Source organism: Aplysia californica, unplaced genomic scaffold (genome assembly GCF_000002075.1).
Source record: "Aplysia californica isolate F4 #8 unplaced genomic scaffold, AplCal3.0 scaffold00278, whole genome shotgun sequence".
NCBI classification, from domain to species: Eukaryota; Metazoa; Mollusca; class Gastropoda; order Aplysiida; family Aplysiidae; genus Aplysia; species Aplysia californica.
The window spans coordinates 82,790-102,202 of NW_004797548.1; the positions used below are offsets into that span (position 1 = coordinate 82,790).

The 19,413-nt window shown below is 38.4% G+C and overlaps 2 protein-coding genes across 2 annotated transcripts in view; both read left to right on the forward strand.

The window, feature by feature from the left end:
• Positions 1-760, forward strand: part of LOC106012162 (tropomodulin) — a gene marked incomplete in the record, with an annotated part of 31,213 nt that extends 30,453 nt beyond the window's left edge. The window contains 1 exon segment of the mRNA XM_013084202.2: positions 484-760. Coding sequence (XP_012939656.1) covers positions 484-534 — 51 coding nt within the window.
• Positions 761-2,977: 2,217 nt separating this feature from the next.
• On the forward strand, positions 2,978-16,486 carry LOC101860504 (tropomodulin-1). The gene is made up of 8 exons (XM_035970513.1): positions 2,978-3,105; positions 4,564-4,650; positions 6,208-6,338; positions 7,716-7,823; positions 8,387-8,530; positions 8,949-9,096; positions 11,000-11,085; positions 13,315-16,486. Exons 2-7 carry the CDS (start codon positions 4,584-4,586, stop codon positions 11,038-11,040), a joined length of 639 nt encoding a protein of 212 aa, XP_035826406.1. The 5' UTR covers positions 2,978-3,105; positions 4,564-4,583; the 3' UTR covers positions 11,041-11,085; positions 13,315-16,486.
• Positions 16,487-19,413: the final 2,927 nt, after the last annotated feature.

The window sequence follows — 19,413 nt, forward strand, 5'->3', positions numbered from 1 at the left end:
GAGTAGGGAAGGACAAATAATGAAGGGGGTTTTGAAGAAAATGATAATAATGATTAATGTGCCCTACAGGAAAGAGAAGAAAGGTGAGTAGGGAAGGATAAATAATGATGAGGGTTTTGAAGAAAATGATAATAATGATTAATGTGCCCTACAACAAAGAGACGAAAGGTGAGTAGGGAAGGACAAATAATGAAGGGGGTTTTGAAGAAAATGATAATAATGATTAATGTGCCCTACAGGAAAGAGAAGAAAGGTGAGTAGGGAAGGATAAATAATGATGAGGGTTTTGAAGAAAATGATAATAATGATTAATGTGCCCTACAACAAAGAGACGAAAGGTGAGTAGGGAAGGACAAATAATGAAGGGGGTTTTGAAGAAAATGATAACGATGATAAACGTGCCCTACAGCAAAGAGACGAAAGGTGAGTAGGATAGTAAAGATAGTGGTTATAACAAAAATGATAATGATGATAAACACATAGAAGGACTGGGAGAACACTGTGCCCTACAGCAAAGAGACAAAAGGTGAGTAGGGAATGATAAATAATGTCAGTGGTTATGATTTAAAATGATGTTAAAAATAGTAATACTTGGAGAACACCACCCTATAGCAAAGAGACGAATGAAGAAGGAAATTGACTGTAGTTATCATAATAATAGAGGAGAAAATGATTAATAAAAGCAGGAATACTCTTGAGGGTATGCGATGCCCTACAGCAGAGATGAAAGGAGAATGAAGAAAGAAATATATTTACTGTAGTTATGATAATAAAAGAGAAGAAAATGATAATGAGGATGATTTTAGTAATACCTGGAGACACCATGTCCTATAGTAAAGAGACGAAGAAAGGTGAATGTGGAAGGGTAAATGACTAAAGTGGTAATGATGAAAATGATAATGATGATAAAAATAGTAAACTGGGGGAACACCATACCCTACACTACAGCAAAAGGACGAAAGGTGAGTGGGGAAGGATAAAAAACGATAGTAGAAAGTTAAAGTCATAGTAAAGACGAAAATGACAATGATGAAACACATGGAAGGACTGGGAGGGAGAACACCAAGCCCTACAGCAAAGGGAGGAAAGGTGAATGGAGAAGGAAATAATTTTACTGTTGTTATGATAATAAAAGAGACGAAAATTATAAAAAGGATGAGACTAGTAATACCAGGAGAACATCGTGTTGTACGTCCGAAAGATGAAAGTAGAAGGGTAAATAACGATATCAGTAATGATAATAATGACGAAGTAGGACAAACTATTTGCAAGATGATCGAACATGCAAGTTTTGTTCGGATCTATACAGTACAAATATATATTCTAAAAAAAAAAAAATCTAAACAGGAATTTTATGTCTTTTTTCTTTTCTTGTAAAAAGTTTCTTTTTAACCTATACAGTTCAAATATCTCTTTTTACTTTTCAGGTTAAAAGTTTGTTCTTTTTGATCTATACGATAGAGCATATGTTTTTTTTTCTTTTTAAGTTAAAAGTTTATTCTTATGAATCTATATAGTACAAATACAGTCGAACCTGCCATGATGGCCACCTGTATAAGCGGCCACTTTCCATTTGCCCCCTTGCATTTTTTCTATATATAACTTAACGGTGTTAAACGGTCACCTGTACAACGTGGCCGCGACCACCTTATTTTAGCCAGGCGTGGTCACTCATTACCTTATGCTTTGTAATAAATTTTGAATCGGGCCCCTGACGCTGTGGACGGCCGTCATAATACATTCACCTGTTGTTCTTAGTCCTTCCAATGAATATTTACCCATGCTGACAAGTGGGTAACAATAAATTTTCAACTGCTGGTGAGGGAGGTGTGTGATCCGTCATAACCTATAAGCCTCGCCCACAACTCATACACAAATCAAATGTGGGGGGACTGGTCACTTTTTTGTTTACCTAATCTGTAACGAAGTAACAACAGGTGTTGATTTGAACTTGTGACAGAAGCGTGGCTCGGCTCGTTCTCGCCCTGTGTGTTTGTTTCACCATGGCACTCGGTCTTCATCATTTTACGCGTGTCATTTATTTTACCCTTGCACACAACCTGTAACAAAAAAATAAACCAACAAAACAACCCCCCCAAAAAAACAAAAAAAACAAACAACAAACAACAACAACCTTCTTACACACCCCCCCCCCCCCCCCCCACCACCCCTCCGCCATTTTTCAAAAGAAAACAAAAACCCTTTTGAATTAACCTTATGGCAGTCCAAAGCCCCGGTTTGGGCCTCCGAGGAGAATGGTTTGCTTTCTTCATTTTGATCAGTCCTGCTTAAGACGGCCAACTTTATTATACAGCCACTTTTTTCCTTGACAATGGGTGGCCGTCTTACACAGGTTCGACTGCATATCATTTTCCTTTTCTGTTAAAAAGCTATTGTTTCTAAATCGGTACAGTACGAATATATGTCTCTATGACGCGGTGGAATCAGGCACTTGTCAATTTTTGGGCATGTGGAATTATTGGTATCATATGAAAGCTTTTTCGTTTGCCTTGCATTTTATGAAAAAAATACTTTTTAAAATCTTAAATAGAAGTCACAATATTTGCCATTGAAAGAGGTGGGGGTAACATGGTTTCAGGGATAAAATTAACGAGAAAATGGCTGCCTAAGTATGGTAATGCCTATCTATAGTTTGAGAGTCTCAGGAAACTAAATATTTACATATTTTGTGCTGTTTAACAACTTTTTTTCAGTAAAATTCTCATGGAAATTTGTTTATATATAGACAAAAAAGGTGTTGAGCCGAAAAACAAAAATTTGATACAGACAAAGTGAAGGAAAAATGCCTGTTTCTTGGATTTCATTATTTTGACGAGCGCCTGATATCACCACGATACCTCACATAATTTTTATTTTTTTTCTGATAAAAAGTATACCTTAAGTATATCTTTCTTTTTTTTCTTTTCGAATAAAAAGTCTGTGCTTTTTAATCTATACAATGCAAATGTCTTTTTTACTTCTCAGGTAAAAAGTTTGTCCCTAAAGAGCAGGAGAAAACCAAAATCAACGAGGACGAGGCAGTGGAGACTGAGTGGGACGAGATTCTGACCGCAGCCAGCGAGGAGGAGCTGGTGGATTTAGCAGGTGTGTGTTTGTATGTGTGTGTGTGTGTGTACATGTGTTTTTGTGTGTATGTGTGTGTGTGTGTATGTGGGTTTTTGTGTGTGTATGTGTGTGTGTGTGTGTGTGTGTGTGTGTGTGTGTGTGAGAGTATGTGTTTGTGTGTTTTTGTGTGTGCTTATGTGTGCGTGTGTCTTTGTGTGTTCTCATGTGTTTGTGTGTGTGTGTGTGTGTTTGTGTGTGTGTGTGTGTGTGTGTGTGTGTTTGTGTGTGTGTGTGTGTGTGTGTGTGTGCATGTGTGTGTGTGTGTGTGTGTGCATGTATATGTGTGTGTGTGATTTGTATGTGTGTTTGAATGGTCTGATGGTTCTTTCGTGTACTACTGAATCAGGCTGTATTCCTACTGCGTTAGGACATATTGTTGTTTTTACCTTTGTGTTCGTGTCTGTGTGTGTGTGTGTGTGTGTGTGTGTGTATGAAAGTATGTGTTCATGTTTTCATAAGAATGTTTCACTTAAGAGTCAATGCATTGAAATGAGATCATGATGTTTAGTTGATGAAATAAAAACAAATTTGAAAATAAGTGAATAGTTTTATAATGGATCGTTGGTGGGTGCTCTGATGTGGTTTGCTCCTTTATTTGCTATCAAACATCTATCGTCCTTGTCTCTCCTCCTTCTTTCCTGTGTATGTTAAACTTTTAACACCTTTATATATATATATATTATCTAATTGTGTTGCAAATGCCGTAAAACACTTATTAAAAGTGAACTTTAAGTAGTTTTAAAATTAACTTGGGTTTAAGGAAACCAGTGAAAAGAGATTAATTTACAAGCTTTTATAAGAAAAATGAGTTTTCCTATATTTTTTCTTGCAATTATTCACTCTGGGCCACAGATGACACCTTTTGGTGTCATGTAAAGAAGATATGAGGGGGTCATACTTTACTTTTACTGTACATCTGAGTACTTTAAGCACACCAAGTGGTTGGTTGGCGGGTGCGAGGGTGTGGTTTGCTCCTTCTTTCCTATGAAACAGCTATCGTCCAAATGTCTCCTCTTTTTTTTTTTTGATTTTTGGATGGTTAGCGGTTGCTCTGGTGTGGTTTGCTTCTTCTTTCCTATCAAGCATCTATCGTCCTTATCTCCCCGTCTTCTTTTTTATGTTTGTTACTCTCTGGTAACCCCTCTAATCTTCTGGTGCTCATATGACCTTATGCAGTTGCGAGCGCCGTAAAACCCCTACTAAAACAAAAACTTTTTATTGGATTTGTTACTTGCTTGTAACAACTAAACCTATCTCTCCTCCTGTTTTGTGTTTGTTGCTCCCTTGTAACACCTCTAATCTTCCGCACTTTTATGACCTGAAACATGCAAGTGCGGTAAAATGCTTACTACAATGACTACAACGAAACAATACACCAACGTTATACCACTCTAGGTCATTGACAATGTCTGTTTCATCCCCCCCCCCCTTGGACAGCTGTCCTGGGCTTCCACAGCATGCTGACACAGACCCAGTACTACGCCTCTCTGGAGGACAGAGAGATCCACGAGGGAGGCTTCTTGGGTAAGTCTTTGCTTAGTTTTTCTTAACTCCGCGGTGCTGCGGGACAGCAGGAGTTGGTGGTTGGCGGATGCTCTGATGTAGGTTGCTCCAACTTTCCTCTCGAACATCTATTGTCTTTATCTCTTCTCTTATGTGTTTTGTGTTTGTTATCTCCTCTTTTAACTCCTCTGGTCTTAAGCACTGACATTGCTTTACGGTGTTACAAGTGCTGTAAAACCCTTGTTGTTGTTTTCAAATCCCTTTAGCTGCGAGCATTTCGCTCTTGGCAGCGCAGTGCCTCCCTCAAGTAACCGCATGTCCTTGTCATCTGGTCAACGCCTTGGTAGAGCAGGCTTTGTAAGTCTGTAGGTGTGTGTAGGAGCTTGCATCGAAGAACTGCCAGGTTTGGGCGGTGAAGGAGAAGATGTTCAACGGTCTCCTCGTGGTAGTCACAGTGTGTAAAACCCTTACTAAAACAAAACAAAAATTTAAAATAAAGAAATAAAGAAAACAAAAGACTACTGGAATTTCTTCAGCTTAAGCGGGTTTTGCCTTCAGAGGGATTGCTCAAATGGTAAAGAAAAATGACTGGAGATACTGTTTTCTTTAGGTTGACCGCTGTTTTTGGATAAACTGTATTTTGTTTAAAAGCAGATTTCATTGTAATTGTGCTTAATAGTGCGGCTGGTATGAATTTCATGCCTGTTCAATCTTATAATGCTTATTGTACATGTGGGACCTCTGATTTGAATGCCTGTAGCACAAAAGTGACAGATAAACCCATTCATGATTATATATTAAGAAATTGGAAGGGAAAACATGTATATTTATATATAAATCGGCAGTTCATTCTATTTCCAACTTCATGAAAACTAGCTTCTGCAGTGTAATGCTATTGATTTTTGTACAATTTGCGAAGGCATGAGTTCGATTTTCCACATGGGGGATTATTTTATGAAATATCTCAGTGTATATCCCATTTTATTATTAGTTTGATTCTTCTACCCCAACAGCAAGTGTGACCAGTAGCCACAGAAATTGTCTTTTTGTGTATGTGTTCTTCGTCAGATTCCAAGTGTATGTATGTATTTGAAAGAACTGTTGAAAGTTGAACGGGCCAGTATGGATGAAACATTGATTTAGGTCTTATTTCATTGTGAAGTGCAGAGAGCCACAGGGAGTGTGCACTACAGAAGTGATCTTTATTGTCATTAATATTATTATTATTATTTTTATTATTGTTATTATTATTATTATTATTATATTATTATTATTATTATTTTTATTATTGTAATTATTATGATGGTGATGATTATTTTTATTATCATCATTATTAGATCTCTATCCCACACAGCTTCGGTTGGGTTGGTCTAGATGCTGACAAGCAGGATTGAAGCCGCCCACCTTGTAGGTGACCTTAATTGTGTTGAGAGGGATGTTACGAGTTCATAATTAGCCTACCCTTATTCTATATATGTACATAGTCTATATTGCGGACATTGAGGTGAAAAATAACATTTGCTATTGGTGACAAGAATTCTTTCTACATTGCATAGCATTGTTGTTGTTGCTTCGTAGGTCATGCCCAGGCTCAGAAGCTCAAGGTCATCCCAGACGAGGCCCCCAACGCGACGGACGTGGAGGAGAGCATCAAGAAACTCAAGGCTAACGACAAGGAGCTGAAGGCGCTCAACCTCAACAACATCAAGGTTTGGACTTGTGTGTGTGTGTTGTGGGGGGGGGGGGGGGAGGGGGGGGGGGAGCAGATGGATTGAATCATGTCTACGGATCTGGTGGTTATTTCTCGTCAGGTTTTTTTGGGTTTTTTTAGTTTAGTTTTTTATTTTGTAAGTTTTTTAAAAAAGGCACAGAGGAATTTACTAGTTTCTAGTGTCTGTTGGGTGCTTCGCTACCACAAGCAGGCGTCCTGAGATGGATTCACGGGTGGGGAGAATTTGATTGAGTATCACGATCTCTCTGCTGGGGTGTTGTATTCTTCTTAGCCCAGGTTGGCCCTGACTGGAAGGGCAGAGGCCCGTCTGCTTAATGATCTTAACTGTGTTGATTGGGAGCGTAAAATCCCCAAGATCTATTTATATTTTTCTTTATGATTGGGAGCGTAAAATCCCCAAGATCTATTTATATTTTTCTTTATTTTTTTAGAGGAATTTTGATTGGGTTTTTCCGTTGTATGTGTGAATAGTTACAATTTCCTGGCTTTTGTGTGTTACAATAGCGTTTTTGGGGAAGTTGAACCCGTATCCTATGTAAACAGGGGGAAGGCAAAACACCTCCTTCATTTTATGCTCCTTAATTTCTCAGCAAAAACAAATATTGAGTCGGATTCTTTGATGTGAGGAAAAAATATGTTACCAGTACTTTGTAAACTCTCATGTCCACATGTATGTATGGGTGGGTGTTTCTGAACATGTCCTTATACATGTATGACAGCCATGAACGGGACAAGCCAGACTGCTAAATTTTTTTTTGGGATGATTACTTTTTTAAAAATGCAGGTGGGTGGGCAGCCCTGCAGAATATTTATGTACTATGGGTTTTTGAAAATGTGACCACATTAGCCGCTTTTCGGAATAGGTCTGCATGTATGTGTGTATTTCAGAACGGGTCCACATATATATGTTTTTCAGAATGTGTCCACTTGTGTATGTGTGTTTTTTGTGTGTTGTGTAAAATATCTTAATATGTGTGTTTTTTGTGTGTTGTTTAAAATATCTTAATATGTGTGTTTTTTGTGTGTTGTGTAAAATATCTTAATATGTGTGTTTTTTGTGTGTTGTGTAAAATATCTTAATATGTGTGTTTTAAAACATGTCCACATTGTTATATTTTTCTTTGTGGACATGTTCAGGTATAAATGTTTGTGTTTCAGAACATTTTTACATTCATATCCATATGTGTGTTTCAGAATGTGTCCTAATATCCACATATCCATATGTGTGTTTCAGAATGTGTCCTAATATCCACATATCCATATGTGTGTTTCAGAATGTGTCCTAATATCCACATATCCATATGTGTGTTTCAGAATGTGTCCTAATATCCACATACCCATATGTGTGTTTCAGAACGTGTCCATAGAGCGGCTGGTAGAGGTCTGTCAGGCGCTACGAGGCAACACGTTCTGTGTGAAGCTGGACATGGCTGCTGTGGCTGCGAATGACAAAGTGGCGAAGGTAAGCACACTTGGTGAAGGTCGTTGGTCGCTTTGAGTCATGTGCTATGGGGTGTCAAGGTCGAAGAATTTTGTTTAAAGCATAAAATGTTATTGGTATTAAGACTACCTATTTTTGTCTTTTTGTACTGAAAGAAAGAAAGGACGGGGTTTTTATTAAAGCAGACTATTGTTTTGTAATGATGAATGTGACTTTTTTATTTTCTGCCAAGTGATTTTGATTTGGTTCGTTTCTGATGTTGTTTGCTCCTTTCCTATCAGACATCTATCGACTTTATCTCTCCTCCTCCTTTTGTACCTCAATATATGTTACTAAAAAGTAACACTTTTAGTCTTCAGCATTTATATGACCTTTTTGTGTTGCAAGTGCTGTAAAACTCTTACTAAAACTAAAAGTAAGCAGTCATCCGTTCTTCTTTATGGGGATGTTAATATGCTGAAAGGGGGGTTGTGCAATGATATTTTCATAATCATGTTGGGTTTTTTAAATTTAAAACATTTGGGGGGGGGGGGAGGGTTAATGATATACTGTAAATTTATTTTCTGTATTTGTTTTAACTTCAGGCTCTGGCGGAAAGTCTAGAAGAAAACGAGACTCTAAAGACGGTGAATGTGGAGTCCAACTTCATCTCTGGGGAAATGATTGTGGAGTTACTCAAGGCTATTAACAAGAAACAAGCTCTCCTGGAGCTGAGGGTAGCCAACCAGGTGGGTGGACCACACAGGATAGTGGCTGGTCAATGGGTGCTCTGGCATTGTGTACTCCTGCTATGTTTTAGGATTAAAAAAAAAAAATTCTGTTGTTGTTTTGTTGGTTTTTTTGTTGTTGGTTTGTTGTTGTTGTTTTTTTTTTTGGGGGGGGGTTGGGTTTTTTTGGGGTTTTTTTGTCTTGTGTGTGTGTCATTTTGTAAGCTTTCAGAGAGATAGATGGTGACATTGGTAGTTCCTTCCAGGGCTCCCCTTTTCAGGCCAACTTAAAAGGTTCCTTCACCCTTTGGTTTACTTTTTTAAGGGGTATTTGTTGTTAACGATCCAGAAATTAAGAGGTATTTAAACCCTTGTTTTAGAAACTTAATGGACCTGTCAAATTTTTCTTTATCTTTCACCCTACAATGTCCACCGGTAGAAACCTGAGGTGCTTGGGAACAAGGTGGAGATGCAGATTGCGAAACTGTTGAAAGAGAACAGCACTCTGCTCAGGCTGGGCATCCAATTTGAGTTTCCCGACGCGCGCATCAAAGTGCACGACAGACTCAAGGAGAACCTCGACGTCTGTGAGTCGTTCATCTCTTTTTCTTCTCCGTATGACTTCTTTATTTTCTTTGCTTCCCCCTCCCTTGCACCATATAATATTTTTATTTTCTTTGCTTCCCCCTCCCTCCGCAACCCAACCCCCTGTATTTCAACATATTCCTCTGTTATTTCCTTCCCCCTCCTCCGTTTCTTCATTTTCTTTTATTTGCTTTCCCCCAACACCCCCCCCCCTCCCCCTTTTTTCTCACCTTATTACATTCTTCTTTGTTTCTCCTTTTTTCCATATCTTTCTTTTATTTGCTTTCCCTCAACTCTTCCACTTCACCATATGTGAGGCATCGTGGTGAAATCAGGCGCTCGTCAAAATAAGGAAATCAAAGAAACGGGCGTTTTTACTCCAGTTACGCAATTTTTATTGAATTTTTTTTTTTGACTCAACACCTTTTATGTCTACATAAAAACACATTTCCCTATGAATTTAACTGAAAAGCATCGCTTAATGGCAAAAAATATGTAAATTTTCAGTTTTCAAGAACTCTCAACCTCTAGAAGTTACCAAACTTTGGCTATGTTGGAAATCAGGAATTGAAGCATGCCGTCCCAATTTTTTATAATTTGTGAACCCAAAATCCTTTGGTTTACACGTTTTATGTTTTTCAGGTTATGCTAAAGTGGATTTTTTCTTTTAGTAATGTATATAATAATATGTGCCATGACCTTTGGAATCAGGTGCTCGTCAATTTTTGGTCATGTGGAGTTGTTGGTTTCATCTAAAAGCTTATTCATTTGCTGTACTTTCCATGAAAAAAATACCTATTTACCTTGAGCAGAAGTCGAGATTTTTACAATTGAAGTGAGTGTGGTTGCCTAGTTTCAGTTGTAAAATTAGCGAGAAATTAGCCGCCTAAGTTCGGTGACTTTGTTAGCTTGAGAATACTTTAAAAACTGAAAAATTACATATGTTTTGCCTTTAATCAGAGTTTTTCAGTCAGATTCACTCGGAAATGTGTTTTATATAGACTGAAAAAGATTTAAATCAAAAAACAAAAATTCTAAGAAAATTAGTCAAACTGGCAGGAAAATGTCGATATCTTCGTTTTTGTCATTTTGACGAGTGCCTGGTTTCACTACGATGCCTCACATATGTACCCCGTGAGATCCACCGTTCCTTTTCCATTGCAAATAGCATTTGTGTTGTATTACTGTATGCTGACAAAACGCCCGTTTTTATTTTGGCACCAACATTTTTTTTATTTTCTTAATCGAAAGCCTGATCCGTTATCCTACTTGTGTGAAAAAAACGATTTGTAACTGTGACTAGTTTTTGAATAATTTCGAATTCAAATTGCCAAAGAACCTTATTTTTCAATGGTTATGCTGATTTTAAAAAACCCTCTGTTTCTCAAAACTGCTGTGAAAAAAAAGAGGCGTAAGATCACTTTAAGACAGTGTGGTATCCTCTGTCTTACACAGTGAAAGTAATTTTGACTGGACGTGATCCCTTACGTTTCAGAGTTGGGAGTCTCGAAGTGTACAGGGGGCTTAGAGTACTCTTTTGAAACTGTTGGTGGTTGGCGGGTGCTCTGGTGTGGTTTGCTCCTTATTTCCTTTGAAACATCTATCGTCCTCATCTCACCTCTTTTTAAAAAAAATGATTGTTACTTTCTTTTGTATTGTGTAAATCCATGCAGAGTGCATGTAATAAAATTGAATGAGGATGAAAACTCTGTTTTTCTCTCCCCCCCCCCCCCCCCCCCCTCCCATTCGTCAAATCTCATATCTTCATCATGTGTGTGTGTGTTGAGAGAGAGAGAGAGAGAGTGGGAGTGTTGATGAATGCTGCAAATATCTCTTTGTGCCGATCAATGTAAATGATATCATATCTCATCTCGTCTTATTTAACTTCTATCTTTCTCGTTGCAGTGAGGAAAAAGCGTACGGGCAAGGCAGGAGGAGACTCCTAGGGGAGCAGCTGTGGTACCAGACCTTGTAGCTGTCTTCACAACTTTGTGTGTGTTTTTTTTTTTTTAACTCATTCTCTGTCACTCTCTTTCTCTCTCTCGCTCTCTCACTCTCTCTCTCTCTCCATGCTCCACGACCTTGTACATACTCTGTAAAGTAGCTGTGCATTTTAAGTTTTATTTTTATTTTCTGAAAAGAGTGGAGACCCTTTTTTTTTGTGTGTGTGTCTTTTTTCCTTTTTTTTTTTCTTCTTTTGTTGGTTAGAAAAATCTTTTACTTTTTAATTCACTAGTCTTCGTTGCCGCTGCCAGTGTATGTATATGTAGATACCGTTAGGCTCATAAGATAATGCCGAAAGTCATTTTTGGGCCGTTTTGAGGAAACGAGAAGAAAACTGTTTCTTTTGAACAATTGACTCTGTGAAAGGCTTGATGTGCACTCAGTTGAGTTTATATTTTGGACCTTTCTTTTGTTATAATAATAGATAGCATTTGTATAGCGCATATCCCCGTTCAACAGCAGGCTCTATGCGCTTTACACTATATTATTACCACAGCAGACCATAGAACACTCCGAAACATTCTCAGCTTCCCGGGAAGCATACAGTGCGAGCAGCTGATTAAGCGCTCAAACACTAACAAACTGACAAGATCTTTCGCTGTCTATAGCCGGGTACCCATTCCCACCTGGGTGAAGTGAGGAAAATTCGTGTAAAATGCCTTTCCCAAGGACACAACGTTCCAGTGAACTATATTACCTAGCTGGTTCTGCTCTTCATTTCAGAACCAGAAGTTCCAAACCGGCCCAAAATGACGTAGACGTAGGTGGTTATCTTATATATGCCTGACAATATGTAGTAAGATAAACAGAGTTGAACCTCACATGACACTGCAGTAAGAGTTTCTGAACCTAACTAACTCCTCACAAGTGGCTGATGGGTGGTCTGGTGTGGTTTGCTCCTTCTTTCCGATCAAGCGGTCATCATCCTGATCCCCCCTCCTCTTTTTTTTGTGTGTGTTTGAAAAAGACCGAAGGGCTAGAACCCAAATGGCCGCTGGATCGGAAAAGTAAAGTAAAAGTAAAAAAAAGTGTGTGTTTGTTACTCTCTTGTAACACTTCTAATTTTCGACACTTAAGTGACCTAATTATGTTGCAATCACCATAAAACTCAATAAAGCTACACTGAAAAGAAATATGTAGGCTGTTTTCTGAAAAAAGAGAGAGAGAAAGAGAGAGGCCTGAGTACTGTTATGGCAAATATCAAAATAGGGAGTCTTTTCTTCAGTGAAATTTTGCCAAGACACATAGCCTGTCACTGATGAGTTGTATGTTTGTTGCCTAAGTACGAGCATGTCTTAGCTGGAAATTGTATTGTGGGAGGTTCAATTCTTTTTGTCAAGCCTGCATGTTTGATTTTTTGTTTGTTTTTAGTTGAATCGTGCTTCCTTGCGTCCAGTTTTTATGATGGGAAAGTGGTGTGTGGGTGAAAGATATTTTCAGTTTTTTAGTATTTTCTATCTGGCGTAGAAATTTGGTTCAGTTTTTTGTGTACAGTGTTTTAGTCCGGTGCCTTTCAAGTGTAGATTTAAGTTTATATTGCACGTGATTAGGTCAGGTTTTATTTCAACAATATCGTGTTGTTTTCTGATTTATCACACCTTTGGGATGGTCTTGCAAACAGACGTTTGAGACGTAGCTGCTGGTGTAAATATAATGAAAACAGGAGAACATTAAGGAAAGTGAATACCTGTGGTGTGGGGTATTGTTCACGACACCTGTAGATTGTTGATGATTTTTGTCTTGTTTGTCCCGTACTGGTTGGACATATTTTGTCTGTTTTGTTCAATCTGACGTATTATTTTGTCTGTTTTGTTCAATGTGACGTATTACTTTGTCTGTTTTGTTCAATCTGACGTATTACTTTGTCTGTTTTGTTCAATCTGACATATTATTTTGTCTGTTTATTCTGTGTCCCGAATTGTTTGTTTAACCTTTATGATGTCTGTTGTTGTTTTTTTTTGTCTGTTTCTTCAACCTGATGTTTTATTTTGTCTATTTATCTTGTGTCAGGTATTGTTTGTTCAACTTTTATGACCTTGTACCTGTTTTGTGTAGTTAACCTGCCCCTGTGTGCCAATGCTGTTTATGTAATGTCATATTGCACATAATGAAGAAAGTGAAACCTGCTCGGTTGTGTCACCAAGAGGGTGCAGACATTGGTTTTGTTTCAATAATTTCTTTATGAAGTTGTCTCTTTTTTTTCTCTTTCTCTACAGCTGTGTCCAAAATGACGACATTGAGACGAGAAAGTTTGATTAAAATATCTGATCAAATGAAGTTGTTCTGAGAACATTTCTGAAACCATTCTTTGTCATCTGTTCAAAAGGAGTGGTTAGTAGTTAGTCCAAGAGGAGGGGGACAATTTGTTTTCATAAAACTTTGGACAAATAGTTTGTTAAAGTTGATAGGAAATAAACTTCCTAGACAATTTTGAACATTTTTGTACCCCTGTGCTCCTAGAAGCACAGGCCAGGGTTGGACAAACCACCCATTGTGGTAACACTCTCCTTTGTTCTCATGATGCACATTGTTTCTCGCAGAATTTTTTTTTTTAATACGTTCGCTTCGGATGTGGTGTCACTTTTTTTTTAGGTAGCAGTGGATTTTTTAATGTTCTCTCAATTCTTATGTTTTTATTTTTATTTTTTTGCACGTCTTTTTTTTTCTGGGTTTTTTTTTCTCTGCTTTTCTATCTTTTTCTTAATTCACAGTAATCCTAGAATACACAGAGCCATCCTTAAGTGAGTACAATTATCTCAGCTGACACCTGGTTAACATTTTGCAAAGGAATTGTCGTTTAACCCTGATGCCATTTTTTGATTTTATACCGTAACATACTTCTATATTTTTACTTTGCACCAATGACACAGCACTTTTGGTATATATTATAGTATTTTGTTTTTGTTTTTGAATCTTGTGCCTGTTTTGGATTGAGATTGTGATCGTTGTGTACTCGCTGATCTGATTTTTACCTGAGACGGAATAAGTCATGAAACGTGGCAGTGACTGAGTGGCTAGATCAGGTCGTCGCAGTGCTAGCAAAAGGACGCATCTCATTTTTCTACTTTTGAAATAAATGGGGAAAAACTGTCTAACTAGACTACTTATCAAATAATGGTAAAAACTTGCTCGTACATGTTTCTTTTGTGACTGCAAGAGCATTTTTGTTTTGGATTTACGAAAGATAGATCTAGGTACCGCCAAACGAAATAGAAGGCTAGTTGCAAAATTTTAGCACAACTCTTGAGTTATTCCGTTTTGCTAGTGCTGTGATGAGGTGTAGTGTGTCTCTGTCAGCTTTTTGTGAGGAGAACACGTGGCTCCTCGTAAAGTCATCCATGGACACTGGCGTCATGGTGTTCAGGAAGTGAGCCAGGCTGTTGTGCCAGGAGTTTGCCAGCTGTTTCATGTTTGTTTCGTTAATTTATTATAATTATTTTTAAGTTTTTCACATTGAATTGTTGAATTTGTCACGATTCCATTTTTTTGCCTCCGTTGTTTCTCGTTTATTTGGTATTTTTAGCATAAGTGTTTTAGAAAGTACTCATTTGCTGATTGACGTAAGTTTGCTGATGTTTCCCCTAGATTTTGATGCTATTTTCCAGGATTCTTTTTTTTTCCTATTTTCCTTGAAGCTGTTTTGTTAGGCTATTAAGTTTTGTTGTTTTGTGGTTTGGGTTGGGTTTTTTTTTAATTGATTAAAGGGGGCCTTAAGTCATTACAAGTAGTCAGATGAATATTTTTGCCCAGTGGGTGGCTGAAAGCGGTGGTAGGATTCAGGACAGTGTAAGTTTTTCTGTATATTGTTTTTGAAATCCATGACATTTAGGTATTTTGAAAAAACTGGTGAACAAAAGTTGCAATATTTTCTGTTTGTATCTTACTGTTCGAGCTAGGAATAGGGTACTTGGCAATGAATGACAGAAGGTGGGTAGTTTTTTATCTTCTTTTTTTTTTTTTTTTTTGCATATACTCTGTATAAGAGTAAGAGTATTTGTAATCATAAGCACGATTTTTTAAGAAGATACCATTGTGCTTGAGATGCCAAAATCGCTTTATGAGTGTGATCTAAAACCTACGTTTTTTGTAGTATGTTTGAATAATGTACTACTGCAAGTTTGTATTTCTCAAGGACTATTTTTAGCTGAACGGTGGGTCTCTGCCAGCTTAGACTGTCCCCAGCATTGAGGTTTGCGTCAAAACAGGTGTCCAGTTACTCCAGGTTTCTCAGAGTGGTGAGGTCGCTTTGTACTTCTTCCATCTGTGCCCTGTATGTGTTCAGAAAATTAAACATTTGTGGAGTGCAGTATACTGATTTTGCTGGGCGTTCAATGGGAAAATGGGCCCGAATGCTCATTAGTTTCAAGTTCAGAATTAGAACTTTTGGTTTTTCTGTGATTGTTTTTAATTAAGATTTTAATGAATTTTTTAAAAGCGTCTTTTAGTGACTTGAGGGTCTTCCTCATTTGTTTTTGTTTTTCAAAACAAACATAATGTTATTTTGAAATGGCTTTGTTTTCAACACATTCTGGGTGTCAGGAAGATATTAGAGTCCTGTGCTATTGCTTCGAAAACTGGCAAATTTACAATTGGAATAATGTAATGAAAATGTATAACTGGAATAATGTTATAAATGGAAAGAATAACATGTGTCTCCAAAGATTCTGTTATTGTTTTGGCTTACTTTATGAAGCTTCTCTTCGTTGTGTCCCTTTTTTTATTTTATTTTATTTTTTTTCTTTGTTTTTTATTTTATTTTTTTTTTTTTTTTTTTTTTCTTTTTTCTTTTTTTTTTTTTTGTCCCACAAAGACAGTATTAGCTGCTGTGTCCATGGCCTGACAGGGGCTGATTTGTCTGGCAATACTACTACTACACTACTACGACTACCCTTGTAATCATTGTGCTTGTAGATAGCTCAGATCATAGGTTGTTCAGCCTCAGTGTCTTGTCTCTATGGGCTCAACCACCCTCTGTGTATATTTTGTGTGTGCTTTCGCTTCCGTGTTGATCCACTGAGTCCATGTGGTTTAGTAAGAGAGGGTGACTGATTGAAATTTTGGATTTGGGTTTTTTTGGGAGGTAATAAAAAAAATGGAAACATTTGATTTGTGTTGAAGGTGGAAAGGAGAGAAAGGACCTTTAAAAAATTTTAAAATTTTCCTCTCGAAAGAAAAGAAAAGACCCGCTGAGTCCATATGTGTTGAGGGACAGGGACAAATTTTTTAGGTTATTTTGTCTGGAGGTTGTAAAAAAACAAAACAAAAAAGAAAATAAAACATTTCAGTTGTGCTGAAGGTGAAAAGAAGATAGACAAGGAGGTGAAAAGAAGATAGACAAGACACTTAGGAATAAGCCTGACGTTTTTTCCCTGACAAAAAAAAAAAAAAGAGAAAAGACCATTAGAAGTAATGTGTGGGGAGAACATTATTATCGAATGTCCCGATCTTTCTGCTGGGATGTTGTATCCCTCTCAGCCCGGGTTGGCCCTGACAGGCAGGTTGGAAGCCCCCCCCACATAAATGATCTAAATTGTTACTTTAACCCCTACCCCCCCCCCCTCTCCCCTCCCCTCTCTTCTTGAAGAAGAGATTGAGCTGCAGTTCATAAGTAACTTTACCTGTTACTATAAATAACCTGTGTTGTCCTGTTGTGAGACTGTGGGTTTGGGTAGTTCGATCCTCAGCTCGGTCGGAATTGTGTCCTTGGGAAAGGCACTTTACCCGAATTTCTCTTTTGGCTCGGTCCTTTTGGAGATGGACGTTAAACTCTGACTCCAGAGGTTCAGCCTCTTAAATAACCTAACAGAGTTGATAAGGGCATTTAACCTATACATGTACCATTTTAACCCTTTTTTTTCTCTGTAGTCCTGCTCTGTGACTGATGCTAGTACCTTCTGGTACAGATAGCATGTTGTGAGTCTGTAGGTTTTACAGCATTGTCGCCACTTATCGGGTCAGTACTGAAGGGCCTGATGTGAGATGTGCTGTAGAGGACGGGCCAAAGTGTGTTCCCCGGGGCCTGAATGTCTCTTTCTGTACTGTGGTCACGCATGAAATGTAAATAAACTTCTGATGCTGTCGGGTGTGTACTGGTGAGAGGGTTAGCAACATGGGTAGCTGTTGTTTGTTTGTGCGTTTGATGGGGGGGGGTTCTTCTGTGAAGAAAATGGGTGGGTAAAATAAAAATGCCCTCTTCTGCTTAAGTCAGTTCTGTTTGTCTGAATACGTGATGAGGGTTACGTTACATTCGTGAGATTGCGGGTTCGGGGGTTTGAGCTTCTGATCGGTCCGACGGTATGTCCTTGGGGAAAGGCCCCTTACAGTACACAAGTTTTCCTTTTGGCTCGGTTCTTTCGGACATGGACGTTGAACTCGGAGGTCCCGCCTCTTAAATAACTTTATAGTGTTGATAGGGGTGTTAAACCTATACCATGTCACGACTTCTTCTGTGGGAGATGAACAGTAAAGTCGGAGATCCCGCCTCTTGAATCTATCTAAATACGCGTAAGGTTGATAGGGGCAGGCATTAAACCTATACGTGAGGCAGCGTGGTGAAATCAGGCTCTCGTCAATTTTTGGGCATGTAGAGTTATTGGTATCGTCTTAAAGCTTGTTCACTTGTCTTTATTTGGATGAAAAAAATATCCATTTATCATGAATACAAGTCGAGGTATTTGCGAATGAAGGAAGTGGGGGTCACCTGTTTTCAGAGGTAAAATTAGAGAGAAAATGGCTGCAAAAGATTAGTTATAACGTTAGCTTAAGAGTCCGTGGTAACTGAAAATTTACATTTTTTGTGCCTTTAATCAACGTTTTTATGAAAAATCCTCACAGAAATGAGTTCTTTAATGGGCATGAAAATTGTTGAGCCAAAAAACAAAAATTTGATAAAAATTCACAAACCTGCGGAAAAATGCAAGTTTCTTCACTTTGATTATTTTGACGAGAGCCTGATTCCACCTCGCTGCCTCACCCACCATTTATTCGCCATTGTTGGTGCCCGTCAGTTCGTCCCGGCCACCTTCTGTCTGTGGCCACTGATGTCCTCTGGTTGTGTGTTGTGATGACGCGTTGCGTGTCCCCTCTGTAGTTTGCTTATCATAGAATGTTGCCTATACTACAATGCGATTTATTTTTGTTTTCCATAGTGGTGTGCTTATCTTTTATCTTTTTATTTTTTTTCTGTAACTTATTGATACCAGATTCACCATGCACGCCTGAATATGGAGTACGAAATAAACTATTTTTACTTCCCCTGAATTGTATTTTTTGTTTCACATGGTTTTTGCTACTTTTTTAATTAATGTTTTGGTTGTTGTTTTTGTTGGGGGGTTTTTTTGGTGAGGGAGGGGGGGGGGGGGCTGTGAATAGTGTTGTAAAAACTATTGTACTTTGAAAATGATTTCAGCTTCAGTTCTCTATTGGTACTATGATGAATTATGGAGTATGGAGGGGATGGTCATGGTTCCTGACCTGTACTGGCTGTTCTTGGACTTTATTGGTTTTGTCATGTGGAGTATTCGTGGCTCTCAACCTGTTTTGTTGGGTCCTCCTATTCGATGATGGACGTTCTATTCTATTCGTGGGTACTGCCTCTTCTTAAATAGTGTTGTTAGGGGCGTTTAACCCATACATTTACTTACTCCCCCCCCCCCCCCCCCCACACACACACCCTCAACTGGCGGGTGGTTGGAGGGCGTCACTAGTAGTTTCTACTTCTTTTCTCTTCCTCTGTTATTTCTGACTATCTGTCTTGCTTCTTCCCTTCACTATATGACCATTATTGTGTCGATGTGCTTCTCTTTACTCGAATAAATAAACCAAAACAAAGTAAACCCCAAAGTGGGCGGTTGGCGGGCGCTCTAGTGTGGTTTGCTCCTTCTTTCCTATCAAACATCTACCGTCCTTATCTCCCCTTCTTCTTTTTTATGTTAGTTACTCCCTTGTAACACCTCTAATCTTCTGGCGCTCATATGACCTTATGCAGTTGCAAGCACCGTAAAACCTCAACTAAACGAAACTAACGAAACCCTAAACAACCAGAATGCCCGTCTTGACAGCGTTAATACAAACAGTCGAACCCAAAAGACAGGAGCAGTGCCACTGACTGAAGTGTCTTTAGGCCATTCCCAAAGGAGCGCGCTCATATGACCTTATGCAGTTGGAAGCGCCGTAAAACCCTATAATATAGGGTTTTACGATGTACTACTAATTCCCAAAGGAGGGACATTTCTCGTTCAAGCATAGTAGAATTGTAAATGGGCTGACTCAAGTCACGCTCATAACTGTGCCTGATCTACAACACAGGGAACTGC

Excerpts from the sequence above, each read along its gene's own strand:
- LOC101860504 (XM_035970513.1), top strand. The coding sequence starts at position 4,584 with ATGCTGACACAGACCCAGTACTACGCCTCTCTGGAGGACAGAGAGATC. Across the intron at positions 4,651-6,207 it reads CCACGAGGGAGGCTTCTTGG|GTCATGCCCAGGCTCAGAAG; the intron begins GTAAGTCTTTGC and ends GTTGCTTCGTAG. Across the intron at positions 8,531-8,948 it reads AGCTGAGGGTAGCCAACCAG|AAACCTGAGGTGCTTGGGAA; the intron begins GTGGGTGGACCA and ends GTCCACCGGTAG.